General features: G+C 32.9%; 1 protein-coding gene across 1 annotated transcript in view; it reads right to left on the bottom strand.

Annotated features, from left to right (window-relative positions):
- LOC149414768 (nose resistant to fluoxetine protein 6-like) overlaps positions 1-15,797 on the bottom strand; it is a 49,154-nt gene extending 33,357 nt beyond the window's left edge. Inside the window, exon 1 of the mRNA XM_089643386.1 lies at positions 15,638-15,797. Within this exon, the coding sequence (XP_089499512.1) occupies positions 15,638-15,797 (160 nt within the window). The remainder of the gene's footprint in view (positions 1-15,637) is intronic.
- Positions 15,798-26,016: the final 10,219 nt, after the last annotated feature.

Consider the following 26,016-nt stretch of genomic DNA (forward strand, 5'->3'; position numbering starts at 1 on the left):
ACGTTAATAATCAGTAACTGTAAATAAAGAGGTTATTAGGAGTGTTTTGTGAATATCTCGGGGAACTTGTGTTAAGGTGTTCGCATTTTTTATAAAAAGTGTTATTCTGCCGTCATAAGTAAAACACACAGTATATTCTCTTTGAGACTCTCAAGGAGGATAGTGTGGTTCCACCAATGGCCGCAGTATTGTATAAAATGTTAGTACCAGTTAAAATACATATCATATTACATAGACACAACGTAGTAACAATGCAGTGAAAAGAAACTTAATGAAGCAGTGAAAATATCCTCAAAGATAGATCCCGCAATGTTTGGTCAGAGTATTGGCACATTGCTAGTCAATCCAAGCGAGCCTGCTATCTCTCAATACAAAGAACTATCCCATCAAAACCATCAACCACGGTGGTTTCAAAAACTCCCCCATTTCTAAAATAAAGACATTTCCTTACTTATTCGAATGAGGATTGGACAATGTTCCGTTCATTCTTATCTTTTTAAAATTGTTCCAGATTGTTATTCTTTTCTCTAGATTACATCACAAATTTTTTGGTTGTCCCTCTCTAAACAAATATATAAATACTTTCAATCTATCTTTTGTTAAAGATACTTTTTAGGCCAACTTTACTGTATATGTCTATCAACTTCACTGTATATTTCTGTCAACTTCACTGTATATTTCTGTCAACTTCACTGTATATTTCCGTCAACTTCGCTGTATATTTCTGTCAACTTTACTGCATATTTCTGTCAACTTCACTGTATATTTCTGTCATCTTCAGTGTATATTTTCTTAATTATTTACGTTATTCTGTATATAATAATATATTATATTTTATGAGGAAACTTTACAGGTTCATGCAACTATGTAACATGTATTTATTTCACTAAATATGTGTAACTGTTACCTTAATAAACTAGAATTTAAAAAAAAATCTAATAACCTGACCTGACTCTAGAACTGGATTCTCTTTATCGTACCATCTCAGCTCGTGGCATTTTCACTTCTTAAAAAATATTTTTTTTATAATATCGGTATTATGAAGTTCAATAAAGAAATTTGGGTTTGCAACTCTTCAATGATTATTCAATGTCAAAAGTAATTTATTTCAGATAGATCGAATGTCCTAATTTTAGACAATGAAATACGGCGTTTTTATTTTTTTGCTAAATAAGTCATATTAATTGAGCATTATATCCGAAAACTGATTCAATTACTTCTAATTCCAATAAATGATTTTTTTAATACCCAATGAAAAATATTTTGTCACGTTATCACAAAAATCTAAATTTATTGCCTGAACCAAGTGAGTGGAAGAAATTATATTAGGAATGAAAATTTATTGAGACTGATTAGAGAGATTTATTTTGTTTTGTGTTACCATTATTTTCTTGTCTTCGTTTGGTTGTCTCCTCCAATGAAATTTCATATTATTTACAAATATATCGAATTAATTAGAGTATGCTGAGATCAGGACTTGTAAACTTTTTTCTTGATAATTTCGAACGGGGCATGTCCGTGTAATGGCAATATGTTGTATCTAAAACAAAGCTATTTTTGAGACAAATGACATTTTGTTACCTTCCTCGCAAACTAAGACAAGTAACTATTTCAAATTTGGGGGAAGGTTAGAGTGACCCTTCATTTAAAATATTGTTTTAAAAATATACAAGTAATACTCAAGCAATTTTTTTTAGTTTTTACGTTTGAATGAAATTAGAGGACCAAAAATTTAGAGAACATAAAAATAGCATTTAATTAATTCTCAACTAAACCTTTTAACAAATTTTAAATTATACTACTATTAGTTTGCAAGGAAAATAACAAAATGTCAAAAGATATTTAAAGTCATTAATTTCTAAACTAGTTTTGTGGAGATACAGCATACTGACACGTCACGCGATTCACAAGTGGAGTGGATATTTGCAGATATATGAGGCCGAAACGCTGTACCTAACTCAAACATCCTATCTCTCATACGACAAGGATGTTGTAATGGCAAAACAGCGTATTTGTGGGGCTGTCCTGGCCGAATGCTGTATTTTAAGTTGCAATGCTCCATCACCAACGAGGTGTTTCAGTTACAGTATTGGGCCATCATCAATTTTTATACTCTATATACTTCTCATATAAGATCTTATAATATCTTTTAACCAGAATATACAAATAAAAGTAATATAGGAATTTATTTTGGTGGTATTATGCCATTTTGGAAATGTCAAATTATATCACATAAAGTAAGTTCATATGAACTAACTCGACGAATGTAATAGATTGAGCGCTGTAAAGAAAAAATCTGGAAGTCAGAGAATTTTTCTTTAATTTGTACTACGAATATGATACCTTAAATATGCCACTACCGTCTACATTTGAAAAAAATTAATTTCAAAATCACATTAATCTAACTATCTATATTTTTTTTCTTTATTTAACCACCACTGTTTTAAATACATAACTTATAATGCCCACGCACAGGCTTCGCCTTTGTGGGATTTTTTCTTGCTGTCTTATATTTTTTTATATTTAAATATGTACCTAAATGTATCAAAAAAATTGACAGTAAAAATTAAAAAAAAAAAACAAAATGCTGTATCTGTAGACTGCATATTGCCATAATATGACCGACAAGCGTGTGACGTCACGGCTTATAAAATGACTGGCGCGGTCATTGATATTACACGCTCTGCAGTATCTGAATGCCATTCGAATTATTGTGAATTGTACTGAATTATGACCTATTTTGTCCTTTATTCTAATTTAAAATGACAACCTTCCCAAATAACACCAATTATTGAACATACCAATAAAATGTTGGCATGAATTCAAAAATTTGTAGTAAAATTAATTGACTGTTGTACAAATACTTTGCTACCAAATTTCAAAGCTTTATCATTTGAGGTAATTGAGTAAATGTATTATTGAACCACTAATGTTGGTCGAAAGTGCATCGATAAACATGATCAGTGCATCCATAATTAATTTCAGAAATAGTACATTTTTAACCAGGGTGTGTTTTTTTATTTATTTTTTTATATTAACTCCACACAGGAGGCCCTGAAGAAAATAATTTCCCTCAGGGCCTATGTCATCTTTGGGGATGCTGTGTGGAGGGGAGGAGTGTACTGTGCATTTCAATAAATATATATTGTTTATGAGCATGATAGTTTTAAACATATATGCAAGAAATGCGCTTGTGTGAATAAGTTTCGTAGGTTGCCGTTTTAAAGTAAAAATCTGGCTGCGGTACCTATAAATTTACTGTCGAACTGGTGAAGTCAAAAATTTTACCTTGCGGTTAAATTATTACTATTTCATTGTGGTCTCATGTTTATATTAAGACCAAGAAATCAACCTTCACTTAACTGGAGGTAAAAATCACGTATCTTCCGTTAGGGGGTCACTGTGGTACCCCATATATCACGGAGCGATCGTGTCTCTTAATACTTTTGTTGTCCTTTTACGTGTTGTCATATCTACCGTTTTAACTGGACGTCGTCCATCTTTGCCCACCAGTCGATCATTAAGTAACGCAATACGGTAAAAAAGAGTAACTCAAATCTCACAATAGTATAAAACAAAGTCACTATCCGCGTCTGTCTGTTTAACTACGCAACGGATTTTGATAGGGTTTATAGGGTCAATTTCATTTATAAAATTTCTTCCTAAACGTTTACATATATATATATATATATATAATTCATACATATTAAATTTATGGAAAGTTGAGAAAAGTCGAGTAACGCCGGGTAAACGTCAGCTAGAACATAATTTTATTGTAGCCCTTTCCAGTAAAGTTTGATTTACTTCCGCACTAGCGGCTTGCTTACGGCGAGGATTAAAAAATGTCATTTGTATCCGGGGGGACTAATGTCACTGGAATTGGATATTAAACTAATGGGTTTTCTAGGAAAGCCCAATGTATGTACGTGTAAAATAATTACATTGATATCACATAAAATTCTCGTTTGGGGGATGTGTATTACCCCCATCCGGTGTGGGGAGGTTATAAATAAAGGTATTTAGGGCGTTGTCACTACCCGAGCAGTGTGGGCTGAACCTTAGTCAAGCAACGGCATATTTGTAATTCTATTACGCGAGTATGGCCTTCCAAGGTTCAGTGAACGCAACTAACAATGAACATTTACACTAAAACTTGGTTAAGTAAATTAATTACATGTTTAATGGTTATTTAAAATGTAATTTTTAATCTGAGATTTGAGTATACTATAATTGTCATCATCAACGTTAGTGGATGATAAAATAGAGTATCACAGATTTATATATTTTTCTTACGTGACACCTCACATGAGCGCCGCCATAGTGTAAAGGCAGGGGAACTATGTCACCACCCGGTTGGGCAGCGTTATGCGGCGGGTTGAGATAGAGGCTGTAGGAAGGGATTTATTAATTCGGGCTTTGAAGAGGCCCGGATTATATGAAGGAGGAAAAACAGTTACCAGTTCCACATACTAGCCGACTTACACTAAAACGAAACGGTCCATTGTCATGAAGCCAACATCAACTGTGAACGGGTGTTTCGCTCGTGTCCGTCGAGTTTCACGCACGTGCATCAATGCTGCTAGCTCTTCAGAGCAGGCTCCATTAAATACCCGTAGAATAGACTCAGCATACCCATACTATATCTGTGCATTAGAGGTGGCAATCGGTCTGTTAACAATGGATTGTTAATCAGATGGACCGCCCTCCTTTGCACAGAATCAAGTTGGTTTATCAACATTATTATTATCATTTATTTAGTTTTATTTTGAGCGCTCTACTCAGATGAAGTACCTCGGCCTCACCATTGATCCATATCTCAAATGGAATCTTCATACTCAAATAATTGCAAACAAAATAAGAAAAACCATGCACTTTTTCAGAATCATACGAAACTTTCTCGGCTTTCAACACCTGAAAATGATTTATTTTGCAGTCTGCCAATCTATTATTGAGTATGGTATCATAGCATGAAGAAGGTGAGGTAGGTTAAGGTCAGGAAGCTGTTAGTTTTATTCCAATTCATTTCAAAAACAATCATTTTCGCGCGTTTAGAGACGAGTGACACACACTTCTCACTGGCAGGATTATAACGGTAAATAGGATACTGTATTTATGTCGTAAAAGCAGGCATTAATAATAATTTAATATTCGTCCATCTGAATTGAAATTTATCACAAGGACTCTCAAACATAATATAACATTTTGAGTTTCTATTACACTTTGGGAGACATACTCGGATAGCGGGAGCCCAGGGGTAAACAATGGCCAGCCGGGTGAATTGGAAATTAAGTTCAAAAAATCTGGTATGGAATTTTGGCTTACCGTTAAAATTTTGGGAATTTTTGTTTATTTTCATTGTTTAAATACCGAAAGAAGGTTGTTGGGGACACTTTCAAGGGTAATTTGATTTAGTACCTACACGGTGGAACCCTTAAATATAATAACATATATATATATATATATATATATATATATATATATATATATATATATATATATATATATATATATATATATATATATATATATACATATATAAATATATATATATTTTTTTTATAATATTCATTAAATTTTATGCTTTTGACTGTCCAACTAGGAAGGTTTCCCGTTTTAGGACAGTCAAATTAACAGGTTTCAAGTTATCCTAGAGGAATACAGGATTTAAGAATAGAGAAAATAAGTATGTTAAAGCGAAGATACATAAAAAGATAAATGAAAAGGTGCATACATAAAAGGCGTTCGTGATAAATAATTATCAAATTACATTTTTTAGTAATATTTCGGAATCAGTCCTGCCTTGATCTAATAACCATTTTGTTATTTTTGGACCGAAGGATGACAATTAAAATACTTTCAGCTGAGAGGGGATTTTTTTATATATTTTAGGACCGAGATATGAGAATATTTTTTAATAAGCCGCTCTGTTGCTTGTTGGAATGGAAAGGTCATTTCTTCCCTTACTTGCTTTGATGTTTGTGTTAGGCTGTTTTCATTTTTTTTTTTTATGAACATGGATTACTATTTTTTTTAACATAGCACTGTCAGACATCTAGTACATTAAATTCCTTGAAGAGAGCGTCGCTCGAATATCTGAAAGGTTTCTTTATAATAACACATAAAATAGATTTCTGTGCCTTCAATCTTCTTCTTTATGTGCCGTATCAGGTCCCCCCGACGTTGGCGATCACTCTTGAAAATGTCTCTTTGTCTTGCGCTGCCCGGAATAGCTCCTCCACACTTCTAATGCCGGTCCACTCTCGTATATTTCGCAGCCAAGACATTTGTCTCCTACCAGGCCCTCTGCGACCCTCTATCTTGCCTTTCAATATTAACTGGAGCAAGTGATACTTCTCCCCTCGAAGTACATGACCCAGATATGAAATTTTCCTGATTTTTATTAATCTAAGCAGTTCTCTCTCTGCTCTAGCCCGCCTGAGAATTTCTGTGTTGGTGATCATGTCGGTCCATGGGACTTTGAGTATTCTCCGGTGAAGCCACATTTCAAAAGCCTCTAACCTGTTCATGGTATTTACTTTCAAGGTCCATGTTTCACATCCATTCAACAAGACCGACCACACATAACATTTTAGCATTCTCTGCCTTAGTTTTAAGCTGATATTATCATTGCAGAAGAAGGATTTCATTTTAATCAACGCAGTTCTTGCTGCTTCAATTCTGCACCTAACCTCTACATCTGGGTCAAGAGTCTCCGTGAGAATACTGCCGAGGTATCTAAATCTTTCGACCTTTTCGACATTGCAACCATTTAACTGTATCACTGATTCAGAGTGATCTAGTCGTCCAAAAGTCATCCATTTTGTTTTATTGACGTTGATTGTTAGGCCCAGTTGCTCACCAGTATTATTAACAAGATTTAATAGGTCTTGGAGGTCATCGATACAGTCAGCTAGTAATACAGTATCATCTGCGTATCTTATGTTATTAATGACAACTCCGTTGATCTTTAGACCCTTCTCAGTATTACTTAGGGCTCTTTTAAAGACATAGTTGGAATAGAGATTAAACAATAGTGGCGACAGGATACAGCCTTGTCGTACTCCACGCTGAATGGCAATTGCATTAGATCTCTCATTCCCATGTCTTATTTCTGCTGTTTGGAACCAATACAGGTTTTTATGAAATTCTGGTCTTTGGTGTCAACGTTACAATCCGCAAGCATTTTCATTAGGTCAGCATGTTTTACCCTGTCAAATGCCTTTTCGTAGTCAATAAAACAGGCAAAAACTTCCTTTCTTTGGTCACGACACTTTTGCAATAGTACATCGATAGACAATAATTCCTCACGCGTCCCAAACGCATTTCTGAAGCCAAACTGAGTGTCATCCAATTCCTGCTCGCACTTATTGCGTATCCTGGCATGTATTATTTTAAGGAATAATTTAAGGACATGACTCATCAGGCTTATTAATCGATAGTCACTGCACTTCTTAGGGTATTGTTTTTTAGGCAATGTCACGAAGGTGGATTTTAGCCAATCTTGGGGTATATTCCATGTGTCGTATATAGAATTAAATAACCTCAACAGGTAGTCAACATTTTCATCATTAAAGAGCTTCAACACCTCAACTGGAATATCGTCTGGTCCGCACGCTTTTCTATTGTCTGAAGTCTTTATTGCATGAAGAATTTCTGATTTTAAAATCGATGGTCCATGCAATTGATCATTGGGAATATTTATGTCAGGTCTAATATCTTTGAATGTATCATGAATATACTTTTCCCATGTTTGTAAAATATCTTTTTCATCCAATATTAATTTATTGGAATCGTCAACTAAACATGATGGAGTAATTCTTCTAGAAGTGCCTGTAATTTCCTTTAATTTTTTTTTTGTGAAGTTTGAATGCATTGTGACTACGACTGTACGATTCTAGTTCTTCACACTGTGACTTCATCCATTCTTCTTTGGCTTTTTTAATTTCACGTCTAATCGTTCTTTGTAAGTTTTTATATTGTGTCTCATTATGTTTGTGTTTACGTCTCTCATCCATTAAGTTCAAAATGTGGTCAGTCATCCAATTCTTTTTTCTAATTTGCTTATCAGCTTTCAAATTTGCATCACAGGTTTCACGTATAACTGACTTAAGGTTATCCCATTGTGTTTGTATTTCTATCGATGGATCACAAGGGAGTAGCCTAATATTATCGTTCAAAGTCTGAGATACCCTATTTCTGACCACTTTTTCATGGAGTTTCGAGATTTCCATTTTAATTTTGGTTTTGGGCTTTTTTATTTGTTTTAAGCGTAAAACAATATCGGCAGTTAACAAAACATGGTCAGAACCAATGTCCGCACCAGGGTACGTGGTGACTCTCTTTACGGAGTTCCTGAATCTATGGTCTACTAACGCATAGTCAATTTGGTTCCTGACAATATCATAGATTGTTCCATCCTGAGGTGATCTCCACGTATAAAGCCTTCTTTTCGGGAGTTTAAACCAGGTATTTAATACAACCATATTTTTATCCTGGCAGAATTCATATAGTCTATCACCTCTTTGATTGCTTATGCCTAAGCCATATTCACCAACTATATGAGAGCGGCGACCTTCACCGATTTTGGCATTTAAGTCTCCAATGACAAAATTGACTTCTCCTCCTTTCAAACTTTGCAATGTACTGGCTAGTGAGTCATAAAAAGATTCCACATCACCATCATATCTCACTTCCGCTGTTGGTGCATACACTTGAATAATATTCATGTTGATGGGTTGACAGTGTAATTGTAATAATATTATTCTGTCCGAGATGGGTACAAAATTCTTAACAAATTTTACATACTTCTCCATGACAAATACAGCAACTCCGTTTCGACGGTTTCTGTCCTGTGGGTCACTTCCTGAGTAGTATAGATTTCCCTTCTCATGTTGGTGTATGCCGCTGCCAGTCCATCTCAGTTCACTAATTCCAAGAATATCTACTTTTAATCTTTCCATTTCCTGTATTGCATTATCCAATTTACCGCTGTATAAACTTCTTACATTCCATGTTCCTAGTCTTATTTTTGAATTCACTATTTTGAGCCGGGAGATTCTTCGCACCCCTGGCCCATTTAAGGGCCGCCCGGGACTCGGGGCCATTGGTTGGTTTCTCTCCATAGTGATATGCTGGGAAAAGATACTGGAGTGGTTTCCCATTGCCTTCTCCAGGGATTTTTCTGTAGGGGTTACCTTCCCTTAGCTGAGCTGATCCGGTTTTATGGCGCCGGAAACTCGCCATTCGCCCTCTCCTTATCAGCTACGACCATGATGTTAGGGTCAGTGGTCATATTGCCCGGGACTCGCGGGATCATAAAGACCACTCTAGGACGCTAAGGAGTAGGACTTACTGGAAATGTTGCTGATGTTATTGCAAGATGGCGTATCACGGTATTTTATAGGCCCACATCCCCCAGCAGGAAAATGTTCCACCGTGGCCTTTCCAGTCATTGAGCCCCTTCAATAACGGGTTTAATGGTGTTCTTTCTGTACCTCCCAACCCAATGCAACCGTAGGTTATAATTGAGTTACACAGCCCGTATTATGTATTTTTTTTTAATTTCCTAAAAATGTTCTAAATTTTCACTTTAAAATTATACCTACTTACAAACAATTTAAAATCAAAAAGATGTGAAATATAAGTGCAGTATAATTTTAACACATGATGCGGATATAAATGAGGAAGTGAAGTAAAGACGGGATAGAAGGATTATCGTGATTTTTTTTTGGGTACTATGCCATGTTGCACTTCCTCCTTCTTTAGTCTACCTTTTCAGATATGTGTTTGTGTCCTCGGGGTAGATATGTAAATGGCGTAGAAGTGAGGGTTTATTATTTGTTCAAACCAAAAATTATTTTAAGCAATAATTAACCTGAAACACTTTCAGGTGAAAAAATCAATTCAGCAATAATTATTGAATAAAATACTAGTATTTCTTGAATTATTTGGCAACTTAAAATAAGCCGACGTACTGACCGGCAATCGGCTGCGGGTTCCATTCTCGTTGACGGCATTTATTTTCTCTCGGAAGATAATATTTTGTGTGTGTTGATGTTTACAGAAATGAAATGTACCATATTGCGCGCGTCAATTCTCTTCTGGCTGGTAATTCGGTATAATTTTTAATTAAATAAATGTCATTTTCATCGATTAGTTTTGATGCAGCCGTCAAGTACCAAAAACATAAAACTAAAGCACAACCCTGTTATTAATATTACGGGTTTTTGTGAATTTCAATTGCCTCAAAATCCAAAATAATCCATTACTTTAGAATTGTTTTGAACGTTAGTTTTTAGTGAGGGACATAAATCTCAAATTTTGATCGGTTGGTAGCTGACTTTAAAAATGTATCGGGTACCCACCCAGGCGTTATGTATACATTTCCTCTGCTAACTAAGTCCTACATCATTGCAGCAACCAACATCTTCTGCTTTTAATGATGGTATTATTTTCAAATACTATCAAGTTATTCATAAACCAGATTTGTTTATATTTTTTAAATGAATCATCGCGATCCGACGCACATTATCATTACCCAACTGCAAATTAAAACAGTTATTATTTTAGATTAAATACATGGGGCTTTCGTTCACCCCTTTTACTCTACCCTTATTTAGGCACTTTGTATCCTACAATGTCCACAATTTAATATGATCGCGCTCGCAATGTAAATTAATTATATCAGCTACTATATCTTAATTAGATTAGCGAGGAGGTTTTCAAATAGTTACATCTCTCTCATTATCACAATTAACTTCATTTTGGACAAACAGTATTCATAAATAATAACAATTAATTATTATAAAATGTGCTAATACTTACCGTTGTAATGCCGGTAGTTGGTATGCAAACAGCAGATGTGGTGTGACTTATTTTTAAAATATTTCTTAATTACGTATCACTAAACATACTCACTTCGGTTGTCGGCCCATGGGTGCGTGATTAGAAATTGTGTTCTGGCGTAGTTCGTAAAGTTATTCAAGTTTATGAAATTTGATTTTTTAAATAAGAAACGTATAATTATAAATTATTTCAGACGAGCTACCAAGTATTAAAATTATATTATAAATTGATAATTATTTTTTATGTGAATACGGATCAAGAATCTCAACTGCTCCCAACCGTTTGGAACTGAAACTATGGCATCTCCAGGGTATGTTGTGAAGCTGAAAGTAGTGGGAAGGGGAAGGAGATGGAGAAAACGAAGGTAAGGGAGAACCTGAAAATATATTTCAACAAACAATTACTGCTTATTATATTTTTTCACCTGTAAACAACAAACTTTATTTTTGTAGGAAAGGTTTTGTTAGTGTTAAATATCCCACTAGATGGCGTGAAGACATATTATATCTACATTTGTTGGTGAAATATTTTGACTTTTTTGAAATTTTATCATTTTTAAATGATAAGTAATGTTTATAATTATTGTCTGTCCTAGAACGGGAAACTTTCCTAGTTGGACAGGCAAAGCATCCAATATGTAATATGTACTTTCTTTTGATAAATAAATAAATAAATAAATAAATAAATAAATAAGACAAGGTTTGCATAGCACAAAGTATATTATAAGCAATAATTAGTCGCCTGAAATATCAAAACAAATTAAAAATAATTTTTCATGAAATTATTAATTTAAGTTGTACGGATATTTCAGGGGACTAATTATTGCTTATAATAATTTGTTATCCTTTGTGTAATGAATACAAAACCTTATCTTATAAACATTACTTTATCATTAAAATATAGTAAAGAAAGACTTTCGGTTATCGGTAAATTTTAAAATTTACTTTTGCCTTTTAGTTACTCCGTGTTTAGAGAACACTCGAAAGTAAATGCGATTAAAAAAACATTCTAAAGAAAGTGGTGAAGAAAATTTGATAAGATTCACAATTTCCCAACCGAAATTGCAAATTTATTTAATTAACTGTTGGTGTTTTACGTTTATTTTAAGGCTTTATAATATTAAAAATAGCATTTCAGCTAAAATACGTTTTCTGGAACAGCGAAATCTCTCGAGCAGCGATGACTGGCGTAGTCAACTTGAACAGATTAAAAAAACTCTTTAAAATACAAGCATTGAATTATGTACGTAAAATGCTGAGACAAACTTGATTATATTATGTTTCGAGTTTTTTCTTTCTTAAAATTATTTTTTTAAATTTTTGATTTTTACATCAAGGATCAAGGACAAAGTTGTTAAGGCTAGTGATCCAAAATTAAGTATTTATATGTATTTTAGTAATAATAATTATAATGTTAAGTTGTCTTATTATTTTCATGCTTGAAAACCATATCGTCCTTCGAGGTCATTTTGTATTGTAAGTATTTGTCCGGACACAAAACAAACTTGTTTATAAACATTCAATTATTACCTTAGACAGGTTTGTAGAGGTAGTTACTTTATGATTACTATCGCAGACCCATGAAAATTCACGGGATATTATAATAAATAATTGTAGGATTTGCAAAGCTGAAAGTATTAACATAATTTTTGTCTCAGGATCGTTGCCTTTTAAAAAAAAATTGTCAATTTTCCATCAGATTCTATCAAAATTTTACTTTCGAATGATCACCGTTTGTAAACTTGAAAAATCACGAAATACGTAAAAAGATATAAAATTGTGGCTTTTTTTTAATAAAAATTATATAATTTTATTATTACAGTTATTATTATTACCTACTTTGTAGGTTGCCTGAATTAACACAATCAGTTCCAAATTTGAATATTTTAAGGCAAATTTAAGTACATTGAACGATCATTATTTCACACAGGAATATTTTTCACGCACCGACATCCGAAATAAGTATTTTTTATTGTTATTATTGGAGCTAGTTCCAAGCGGAAAAACTTTTTTGCAGTAAAGCAATCACATGTCCACTATTCTATGCCTAAACATGAATTAATCTGAGCTAGATTTCAAAAGAAGAATACCTTAATATCTTGTTCACGTCGAGAGGAGAAAAAAAATTCCGATGGGAGAGGGCGCCAAAAGTAAAAAACAAATTTTCTTGTATTATGATGGAGGACTTAGTTAGCCAAGGAATTAAACTCACGATGCCAAGGTGGGACCCATACGCAATGCCAACTCAGCCACTGGTTAACTATACGACCTGGATAACTCATTCAATGAACTAAACTTAAGCTCATATTTCGTACTAAATTTATCTTTCAAAAGCCACAGCGGGTTTGGGCCTAGTCGTAAGTCATTTTAATCTCTCGTCGTCATGTCAATTGAGTTCAGCATAATATCTGAAGTAGAACTTCTACGAACCACAAACATTCAAACGGATAATTATTATTGCTGATATCCTTCACAAGTATCGGATATACAAATTGATTGAACAGGCTTAAGTTGGGCGGTATAAATTTAGGTTATGCAAATGTATTGATTATAAAATATTTATTTTACCGTAGAAAGATCAATAGCTCAACAAATCATCTTATACGTTTAGGGTTTTGCGTGTTTTAAAACTTACACAACTGATAAATAGACATTAATGTACGGTAAATTATTGTTTATTAGTTGTGTCAAATATTTTTATTAGAAGAAATATAATATATTCTGTATTCAGGGTAAAAAAACATTAAAAGACTTCCTTATGTTGACCATTAAGTCTAGCACGGGCGATCGATAAATCCCAATGTCAAAAATAATAATAATCTATTGAAAATTGAGAAAGAACTACACAGATCGACTAAATTTATTTTTTCTCGCATGCAACATTCATTTCCTGGCAACACCACTTTACATGTCACAACGGACTCAAATCACGCCCGCACAGAAACTCGATTTATTCTGGCTGAAACGATTCATTAGGTTGACATGTTGTTACTAGTTCTTAATTCCTCATAAAAATCCTTCTGAATAATTCTTGTGTCGAACATTTGTAATCGCGTAATAAACTCAAGCGTTTCCAAATGGTTGTTTCTTTTCTCCTTACCTCCGACCAAGAATGTAGTGGCGATTGCATTTGTAAGTAAACATCACTCCCACTTATATATAAAGCGCCGTTTTCATGAAAAATGACCTCACGGCTGCTGTACGAATATATTTATTGAATAATAAATACAGCTGGCTTACAATTACAATTCATAATAACTTGTGACTAACAACTAAGACTTATTTGTAGTGAGTTACGACTAAGGCTCATAACTACTGGCTTGAAACTACTGACTTACATCTAAGACTTATATCTAGTGACTTACAACTAAGGCCTATAACTATATGATGACCATAGATGACGAAATCCGTCATCTATGGTCAGTTAGCGATAATCAGAATATGATTTCGATAGTCAGTAAGCTGTCAATATGCGTAACTTTTTTGATAATGTCGTTCGTTGTGCAAAATAATTGGCTTTTTTAATTGATGAGAGTGAACTTACTAAGCTCTTAAAAGAAAAATGAATCGTATATACGATCCATAGAATTAATTAATTCATCTAAGATGATAACTGATTACGTTCTTGACACTTGTAGAAACAAAAATCGTTTGTTATAACTAAAGAAAAATTAACTTTCTTTTAAGTGTCATAAAGAACATGCAGACTGCCAATGTAAATTATAGTTATTATTTCAATTTATTAGTATTTTTAATGTCGATTCAAAGACAAATGCGCCAATGTTGCCAGCGTACGTCAATTATCATTATAAATATCGGTCTGGGAACATGTTCGGGAAATCTGCATAAAATCGTCCGTAGTTACGCCTATCGATCCGATATTGTAATCTTATTGATCTCACCAAAATTTTGCATATATTTTCATAGATGGCGCTAATTTAATTATTTAGTTTAATTAACTATTTTACAATACCGTATCGGTTATTCAATCCAATTATCGACAGGATGATGAAATTCCCCCTTAATGTATTACGCATTTAAGGTTTTACCACAGGTTTTACTAATTTGATTGACACTTTCTGAACTGGCCGGAGGATAAAAAGCATTGCACGATATTGCATTCTCATTACACCTGACTGCAGTCTTGCGATATAGACCGGTTTTAAGAATTGCTTACAATGGTCAAGAGTTCAACTTGGACAGCTTGGGCTTTCGCAAACTCAAAACAGGTAGGTACACACATCGATGGGGATTGCCAAGATTTAAAAAATGCACGCGTGAAATAATGAAAATATACATTTAAACATATATAATTGCCTTCCATACAACATTAACAATTATTAAAAAAAAATTTATGCACGATCAGCAAAACACTGAAAATGAATAATATCATTATGTTATGAATTTATGTGTAATGTAATTAAAAAATGTATTTATTTAAGTTATTTCTAGTTAAATAAGTGAAAATGTAATTAGGTTTAATGAAAAAGAATCGTTAGGTATATTCTATAACGACGAAAAATTAATATTTGTATGAAAAAATTGTTTCTCATTAATTTCGTAATAGGTACGTGTTATTCTTTACTCCAAAAAAAATATATATTTCTGACTTTGAGTATCCGTAAATGAGTGTCTATACCACGTTGTACACACAACATTTCGGAGCAAAGTGTCAAATCTACTTTTTTTTCCTAATAAGATCAGGTATCACTGGATAAAGTTTGTCAGATAAGTCCCAAAACATCCTGTATAAATACCGATAATAATCAAAATAAAATCATTGAAATACTCACTTTTTGCTGCCCATATCTCTCCGTTCCTCAAAGCATTTATGTAGACGACCATATCACCAGAACAATTGCTGGACACATTGTCAAAGTGTCTTTTCTCCCATTTGTGATGGTCAAAAAGTTCCATCAGCCAAGACAATTTCGTCCAGGAACCTTGATCCATTTCTCCAACATCTTCAAAGGATGACAGCTTCGATAAAACTGGGTCATCACCCAAAGATCCATTTTGATTGGCTACGACCACTTCAACAGAAATTTTATCTCCATCTGCTGTTTTTAAATTTTCATTTTCGTTTATTTTTATTTTTGGAATTGATAAAACATTTTCACCTTCAACTCTTTCAAGAGTTTTTTCAGAGTTTATTCTTAAAATGTTATTTAAATTTGAAATATTATCAGTTGAACTATTTTTATGGCTTGTTTCACTTAATTTTATTTCGATGCTATTATTTAAACTAATGTTTTGGGTTTGAACTATTGACAAATTGTTTAGCACTATTATTATAACGACAATTCTTTTGAAGTAAGTCAGTATTTTCTTTATTTTGAAAGCCATTATTCACTAATTTGATTGTGTTTTTTTTCCAAAATTTGGAAACACTGTCACTTAATCACGTTCATGTTTTTGGAATTTGAGATTTTTCGTGTTTGTTATCGTTTTTTTGCACAGTTTATTTCTACAGGAAGCCCCTCAATTGAAACGTTTGCTATTAACTGCTTTCATGAAAAATGTTGAATGATTCAATATATACTCGATTGGCTTTTATTGCAGGCATGCGATTCTGCAATTTCTCCCTCTTGTTGACCCACAACGTTTACACTATTATTATCCTGCAGACATAGCCTATAGCGCGGGATTACAGCATACTAATTTTGTTGCGATAAGTGTCAGACATTAATGGATCATTGACGAGTCATTATTTATAATTTGTAGTCAATATTGAAACCTAACTCAGTGAAATTCATTCAGTAATAATTCGTGTTGAAGTAATTGATAGAGTTATAAGTCATATATTTACTGTTTATTTGTGAAAAACAGTGGTTCCAATAACATTTCACAATATTTAATCATATACATACGAGCATATTAAACTATTATATACATGTATTAAATCAGTTGCGATGAATCATCGTGTTAAATAAATACTTATATATGAGGTTTGATTGAAACATGTCCATCTCTGAAAGATGTTGGTTTAAAAGTGTACTCGTTCTCCCGAGAGACATGAGCATTCGAAAGTTGGTCCTGCCTCTTGGAAAAATAAAAAGACTGTTGCCTAGCTCAGGTGAAGTTATCTGGGACATAAAACGTAATATGCTCTAGTACATCCGGATTGCAAATGTGTCCGTCGAGCAGCTTACGTGCTACTACCGCCATTGCATTTTTTTCTCCTAACGTCTAAACGATCTAGTCCTAGCATTCCAGTATTCTATCCTAGCATTCTCAGAAAGTCAGAGGGATATAACAAGGGGTAGTACCCAACCTTTTGCATTTAAAGGTATCTTACAAACTTTTTGCACCTTTTCTATATCATTTGAGTGTATGGCATCTTCGGGTTCCCAAATTACCGAGCCACTCTCGAGAATTCTACGAACCAGAGTAAAATAATATTTTTTTATACTGCCGTATTAGAAAAAGATTTTGGGTTGCAGATTACAATTTGCATTCGCATGGCAGTGTTGCACACCGAATCGATACGAGAACGTCGGGCGCGTGTCAAAAGTGATTCCTAAATCCTTCGTTAGAGAAATATGTTTTAACGAGGTGCCAGATATGTAATGATGAAGTAGAAAGTATGTTTTACCCTTTTAGAGCACATAATTGTACACTTTCCGCTGTTAAAGTAAAGTTTATTTTGATTACTCCACTCGACTACTCCGTCGTTTTCGAATAAAGATGAAATTGAACTAATACAGTCCAATTTCATCTTTATTCCGGCATACAGTTAACAAATAATAATAACTAATGAGTTTTACGAACAGAGCTATGTCATTAATAAACATAAAAATAATAGAGGTCCTAAATTAGACCCTTGAGGGACCCTATAATTTGTGAGGTAAGGTTAAGAAGCTTTTAATGAGACAAATAATTATGGAAAAACCAAACAGTCGGTATGAATTACCAAATTTACAAGTTTTTTTGATAACCTGGAATGAAAAATAATTATCAATGATAATTATTTTACAAGCAATAATTGTTCGCCTGAAACACTCATCCACATTGAAAAATCTCCTGATAAAAGATACATGACGCCAACGGGACACGAACCCGTGTCCCTTCGATTTCCGGTCGACAGCTCTGATCACTGAGCTATGGCGGCTTATCTCTTACCCGAGAAATTATTCAATATATACTAGTGTTTCATTCAACAATTACTGCTTGTTACATTTTTCACCTGAAAACAACCAACTTTATTTTATATGAGAAAGGCATTGTAAGTGCTAACTCTCTCACTAGATGGCGTCGAGACAAATTGTCTACATTTTTAGGTGAAATACTTGAACTTGTCAAATATTCATTATTTTTTTTTTTTGGTAAACTAATGTTTTTAAGACAAGATTTTTTATGCATAGCACAAAGGGTAACAATTATTTTACAAGCAATAATTGTTCGCCTGAAACACTCATCCACATTGAAAAATCTCCTGATAAAAGATACATGACGCCAACGGGACACGAACCCGTGTCCCTTCGATTTCCGGTCGACAGCTCTGACCACTGAGCTATGGCGGCTTATCTCTTACCCGCGAAATTATTCAATATATACTAGTGTTTCATTCAACAATTACTGCTTGTTACATTTTTCACCTGAAAACAACCAACTTTATTTTATATGAGAAAGGCATTGTAAGTGCTAACTCTCTCACTAGATGGCGTCGAGACAAATTGTCTACATTTTTAGGTGAAATACTTGAACTTGTCAAATATTAAAATCAATATGAAACACTAGTATATATTGAATAATTTCGCGGGTAAGAGATAAGCCGCCATAGCTCAGTGGTCAGAGCTGTCGACCGGAAATCGAAGGGACACGGGTTCGCGTCCCGTTGGCGTCATTATATTTTATCAGGAGATTTTTCAATGTGGATGAGTGTTTCAGGCGAACAATTATTGCTTGTAAAATAATTGTTACCCTTTGTGCTATGCATAAAAAATCTTGTCTTAAAAACAATTAGTTTACCAAAAAAAAAAAATTTTTTTTTTTTTTTTTATAGTGAATACCTCACAAGAGTCCCAACTGCTCCCGTCTGGAGCCAGTGAGACTATGGCATCCCCAATTGGGGGATGTTGTGAGGCTGAAGGTAAGTGGGGAAGGAAAGAGGAAGGTGGGGAAGTACCTGGCTATTCAGATCTAGTCACTAAACACGGCTAAAGCCATTTGGAGCAACGTTTCAATTCTGAATGGTGGTCTTACACCAGGGCGATACTGGTAGTATCTTCCACTCTGGAACGTGCCGCAAATATACTAAAATAATTATTAATTATTATTAATAAATAATTATTATCAATGATAAGTTGGCTAGTACTAATACGATAAACATAGAGTAGAGCATGGTTGGGTGGCACTTGGTTATTCACAAAATATAACATAACTGATTTCAGGAAACGTTTCTCTATAGATATTTTAGTATCTATATCTATAATATATAAAGAGGAGGTATAATAATATAATCAATATCAGTCGTGAGCCGAGGATCTTACCACTTCTTTTCTGGCTTCCTCTTCTTTCGAAGGTTGGATATCTTCAGGGAAATCTTTTTGAATTAAAAATAATAATAATAATATTGTTTTATTTTAAAAATAATATCACATTACAAAGTATCTACTTCATGTGAACAAAAAAAAAACAATCTGTTTTAGATACATTTATTTGAATTTCTATTTTGTTTTATGGATGAATGAATAAGTTAAATAATAATTGAAGAGGAATCTTGGCAGTGGAAATTAACCCACTTCCCAATATCCGATCAAGCTGAAACTCAGAAGATAGACTCGTTGTTAATGACAATGCATTCTATCATTAGTGGCTTTTACGCACCCACGCACACCTAAAAGCATTTCTCTGAAATTGAATGACATTATAATATTTTTCACTCATTTTTGTCAGTCTCTGGGCAGTTCAAACCTCAGTGAATCAAAAAAAAAATCTTTGAAATTGACTACAAACCGGCCCCAGAGACGGCGCAACTACATAGGTCGAAAATTGAAAATAGATGTAATATTGTAAAAAAAACTTTGTTTTTCATGAGTTAATTTTTTTCTGTGAATATTGTAAAAGAGTCCCAAATACTCTAAACTGTCCTAAACCAGTGAGTCGCACTGAGACCATGACATTCCCATTTATTTGTGTTGATGTTTTGAAGCTGAACGGATTGGAGAAGGGAAGTAGACGAGGTAGAGGAAGATGGAGAAGTTTCCAAACCATGATTTACTGCGTTCTCTTTTACCACAATAAGTCAATATACGATATTGTTTGATTTGTATTTTTCCATAGTTCACTAAGTAAAATGATTTCGCAAAAACAGTTTTTAAAATCTGGCACAGCCTGGCAGTAACTTGTAGCAGGTTAATTTAAAATTTACATATTAAAATGTCATTATCAGGAGAGGTCTGGTTTTAAAACATTTAAAACTGACATGAGAAGTAAATTAAATACGTTTTTTGTATTTTAAATCTGGGTCGTAATAACCACCATCATTACATCATCGGGTTTTTTATCGTATTGTAAAATGGTGTACATTTGTAGTTATGGGGAAAACGTACTTGATAATAAAGTTTAATGGTTTGAATGATGATTTTTACGATATATCTTTACATCATGTAGACTTCTTTAAATTTAACTTTGTAACCAAAAAAGATGGTATTGGTATCAAAAGTAAGTAAAAAACATGTTTTCTCAATCTATAGAGAATTAGTTATTTAATTGCCAATACATTTCGGGTTGTTTTTATACCATTGAAGTCATTGACTAAATCAATAATTGAAGTAGTTAAATCGAGCTTTATCATATTTTTATGCGTTTAGATTGTGGCAGACATTATTTTTTGTCGTTCGTTTTCTGTTCTAAAGCTTTACAGGATTCGTACATTTGACATTACATTTTTTAAAAGAAAATTTTTTGCTCATTTTTCGACAATATCTTGTGACACCGTATTTATGTGTTTTTTTTATTGAGCTATCTGGAAAAAGTGAGCTGCCTGTTCGTAAAGAGTGGTAGCGTGACTTCGGAGGAGGCAAGCCAACATCTGATTCGCCGACAGCAAAAGTATGAACTCGCTACAGCAACTGGTGGGCCGTAGCGATTGTTGCCGTTAACTGGTTTCTACTATTGCTTTCTGAAAATGATTGACAAAAATTTCAAACAATGGAGCGCTATCAAGTTTTGTTTCAGACAACGGAAACATTTGCCCAATGCAACGAAAACCTTCTTGAGATATCAACAGGTCTATAGAAACAATGTTTTGTCAAAGGCCTTAATTTTCATTGGTTTATGGCATTCTCAAAAGGTCAAAAATCTCGCAGCAAAAGGCCTTCAACTTCAAAAACTTTTTAAAATTTGTAACTGATAAGAATCCAAGTTCTTATGGATTCTGAATCTTGTCAAGTAAAAACATCCCCGTGGCTCCATAACCACCTATTCAACAGATTTGATCACTTCTAACTTTTCCTTTTCCCGAAATAGAAAATTCACCCCAAAGGGCGCAATTCTTGAACATTGAAGAGTATTGAAATGAAGGTAAATGACCAACTGAAGGCGATTCCAGCTAAGAGTTTCTGGACTGTTATAAAGAGTGAAAACCATATTCAACGCTGCATGACAATATGAAATTATAATTTCAAGTGAAAAATAAATTAAAAACAGTCTCATCGCTTTATTAACATACCTCGTATATGTCAAAAACGAACAATGTTTGTAATTAACGTTGTTTATAATCGTAATTAGAAAGTCATACATAAAATTTATCGGTGAAATGATGAAAGGTCAGATGATATTTAAGTACACGAGCTATAACAAAAATGATTATTCAAACATTGTTTTGGCGTTTCACAAATTAATATTTAAACTACATTATGCCATAATATTAAATTTAAATAATTTACATAATGTAGTACCAAGTATGTCGCTTGTGGTTAATACTCCTTTTAGATAATTACTGGATGATCAAGTGAATTATTTATGACGGGTAGAATATAATGGTTAGTGTTGGGAGTGTCGGTATAAAACTTATATTGTTTATTGACGCACTGTTGTACGAATTACTAGAATGAAGGTAAACGATAAAAAGACGAGATGACAAAGCAGGCATACCCTTTTACATGTTCAATATAATCACACTATCTCTTTCGTACACGAATGTCTGTTTGATACTTTTATATAAACGTTCATTACACATAATATTTACCATTTAAATATTCAAACATACACGCAACTATTTTGTTCTTTCTTGTAAATGCGAACGGCAAAGGTTTTTTAAGGTAGCGCAAAAATCCTCATCCAATTTCCTAAGACATCAACTTTGCTCCATTTACTTTAAAAATGTCAAAGTCGTGATCATATAAGCATAAACGTAATAAATAAAAGCCTTATGGGCGTCCAAAGAAAAAAATAAATATTAATGTTTGAGCAATTACGGAACAAATTGAAGTGAAAATAAAATCCCTGGGGTACATCTGGTGTAAAACGAGTAAGTAAATAATTTTATTTAATTCATTTTTGTTATATTAAATTATTAATTAAAAATAATATATAATATTAATAATAATATTTTTATGTTTTTGTGCTAAATCACCTCAAGGACGCTGTATAAATATACAATACATTTTTACAATGATCTATGTTATTAAAACTATATATGGAGATAATATACAGTACCATACCTGTTCAACACGCTCTTATGTTCGGTTCAGGGTTGATCAAAGCAAAACGAACTCTTAGCAGAATCCTTGCCTGAACAAGGATAACGTATTATCCAAGGTTGATATTTTCAGTTGCGAACTTACCAAATACAAGAGGCCCATAAAAATATTTCTCTGATGGTTTGTGAATAATGTTTATGTCTCTATTGTTTATATATCTATTATGATTTGATTTATATCTACAACCTCTCTCTATGGCTATAAATGTATTGTTTTGTAAATTTTTCGTTTTATATAATCTTGTGTTTTGTATAAATTTTTTAATTCTTATTCCTTTCTCACAAATTTAATTTACTTATTCCATATAATGCTGTCTCAGTAGAGGTAAAGTCACAAGGAGGAAATCCATAATTGGTTTTATTTTACTTTATAATACATAAGTACAAACTGATTAAATTTAAACTGTCAATTTCCCAAAAATGAATAAATAAATAAATATATACCTACATATGTAGTACATAAATGACACGTTCCGGAGTGGAAAACACTTTCGTTATCGCCCTAGTGAAAGACCACCGTCCATAATCGAAACTTTTGAAATTGCTTTAGCCGTGTTTCGTGACCGTATCAGATTATCCAGGGGCTTCTCCACCGTCTTCTCATCCATCTCCTTTCCCTCTTCATTACGTTCAGTTTCACAACATACTTCAATTAGGGTTGCCATGGACTTACAAGGAATCTCATGCGGTACTGACATTTTTTAACACGAATACAGACATTTGAAATACATTGCCGGAATTAGAACTTTAGGATTCTGTTCGGTCACGACAATAAATTGGCGAAATAATAGTATGTCACCAGGCACATAATACATATACAAATCGGTGTGTGTGTGTGTGTGTGCGCTGAGATAGGATTGTGTGGCATTTCATCCGCCCTTTTAGAAAACATGATTTTTTGTTTTTCAATAGATAAAGATTTTCATCTGAGATATGTGTAAGCAAGTAAATTTAAAAGATATAAAAGGAACGACTGTGCGGTATTTTTTACACAAAACTTAAATTTGGAATTGAGGGCAAAATATCTAAATAAACTGAAAAATCATAATTATTTCTAACTTAACTAATTATTTATAACTTGTGTTTCAATTAACAAAATACGGGCCATTTTCTTAAGTTAATAGAAACAAATTTAAAAAAATAATCTTGCCGGTTTTACAATGTTAATATAATGAAATATTAAATTAAAAATTAAATCATACTGAAAAAAGTTATTTATGATTCAATATTTTAAATTTATATTCCACTATTTGTATTCCTACGTAAATCAGTCGTTTGTTATTAAAAAATTTAGCCCATCATTATGCTTTTTTAAGGACAGGTTGTTTCATAGAATTTGAAAAATTCACCAAATTTCAAGTTTTATGAACGTCTCATTTAAGTTCTGTTAGTATATCATTATGGGTCAGTAGGAAATTAACTTTTAAATTTTATGATTTGTTCAAATTCTGTGAAACAACCAATCCTTAATATTTGTAATTATATATTATTATATATTATAGAGTGGAAGATACTACCAGTATCGCCCTGGTGTAAGACCACCATTCAGAATTGATACGTTGCTCCAAATGGCTTTAGCCGTGTTTAGTGACTAGATCTGAATATCCAGGTACTTCCCCACCTTCCTCTTTCCCTTCCCCACTTACCTTCAGCCTCACAACATCCCCCAATTGGGGATGCCATAGTCTCACTGGCTCCAGACGGGAGCAGTTGGGACTCTTGTGAGGTATTCACTATAAAAAATAAAAAAAACATGATATGTATAAATAAGGTAGGGCAAAATTATTTTTTTTAATAATTTTTATTGACTTGCCTCTAAACTCATGAAAATTGAGTGTTTAATGGCTTATACTTTACATAAAAAAATGTAAATCCTCTAAAATCATGTAAAATTGACTTTTTAATGGCTTGTACTTTATCTTAAATCTGTTAGTCCTGTATATTCATGAACATTGACTATTTAATGGCTTATACTTTATCTAAAATCTGCAAAACCTCTTAAATCAGGAAAATTGACTTCTTCGTGGCTTATACTTTATCTAAAATCTGTAAATCCTCTAAAATAATGAAAATTGACTTCTTCATGGCTTATACTTTATCTGAAATCTGTAAATCCTCAAAAATAATGAAAATTGACTTCTTCATGGCTTATACTTTATCTAAAATCTGTAAGTCATCTAAAAGCATGAAAATTGACCATTTAACGGCTTACACTTTATGTTAAATCTGTAAATCCTCTAAAATAATGAAAATTGACTTCTTCGTGGCTTATACTTTATCTAAAATCTGTAAGTCATCTAAAAGCATGAAAATTGACCATTTAACGGCTTACACTTTATGTAAAATCTGTAAATCCTTTAAAATCAAGAAAATTTACTTTTTAATGGCTTATAAATTATCTGATATAAGGTAATTTTTATAGCAAGCATTTTTGAATGAAGTATTATTATTGATTTCAACATACCAATTCTCTTCATAATGCATAATCATTACTGATAAAGATCATCAATCACCGATAAGTTCACACTCTTCAAATGGCGTGAAGTGTTTGAATAATCACCATAATTCCGCTCCCAAGCTTTATTGTTCAATTTTTAATTGCCCCCTAGCGTCATTCAATGTCATACGTTATGGGAAATGACAATGGTTGGGACTCTTCGTGAGAAATGCTTTGTCAATGGACGATTATTTCCATCGAAATTGCTGCAAAATACACTCATGGCGTGCAGCAAAAGAAAACGGTTAGCGTAAATGAAAATAATTTCATAATTTCAATTGATAACAAAGTACCTACATAATATTGTGTTACGATGTCATGGAGAAAAATTCTATGTTTTTGCAAAAGTTTTATATAACACGAAACATGAGTCTCACGTGCTAGATCCTTGTTTTCATTGCATCCCTAATATTGAGGTGTTTGATTAATCTTCTTAACTACTTATTTATTCAGCGCAGTGTTAAAACTTCTCATAGGTGCTTTGTATGTAAGTTGGAAATATTAATTTATTTATTTAAGGCAAAGTTTAATGCTAAATCACTATTTTGATTAATCTTTATAACGAATTGGTGTATATTATAAATACCTAAAAATATGCATTAGATAAATTGAAGGTTTTCCTATCGTTTTGCTTGAGTAGAATACAAATACAATAAAAAATTACTCAATAAAAAATATAAATCTAAACTATTAAAAAAAATATTTATTCAATAGAAATGTATGAACGCGTAAAAACAGTACTACATCCAAGATTATCTGTGACAGTTTCACTTGATTAACTTTTTTGCTTTCTTATAAAATTATTTACAAAATAAATAAAAACCAGTTTTGTACTTGAAATCGAAGGTTTCTAGACTCCGTTTGTCAAGCAATTTTAATGTGTATTACCTTCAATATATTTGTATTCGAAGAATATACACATTTTTGGCTTGTTGCTTCCTCTTAATGTATGGTTTTTAAATAGATAC

This window comes from Hesperophylax consimilis, chromosome 19 (assembly GCF_061612785.1).
Source record: "Hesperophylax consimilis isolate HC1 chromosome 19, BYU_Hcon_1.0, whole genome shotgun sequence".
Classification (NCBI taxonomy): Eukaryota; Metazoa; Arthropoda; class Insecta; order Trichoptera; family Limnephilidae; genus Hesperophylax; species Hesperophylax consimilis.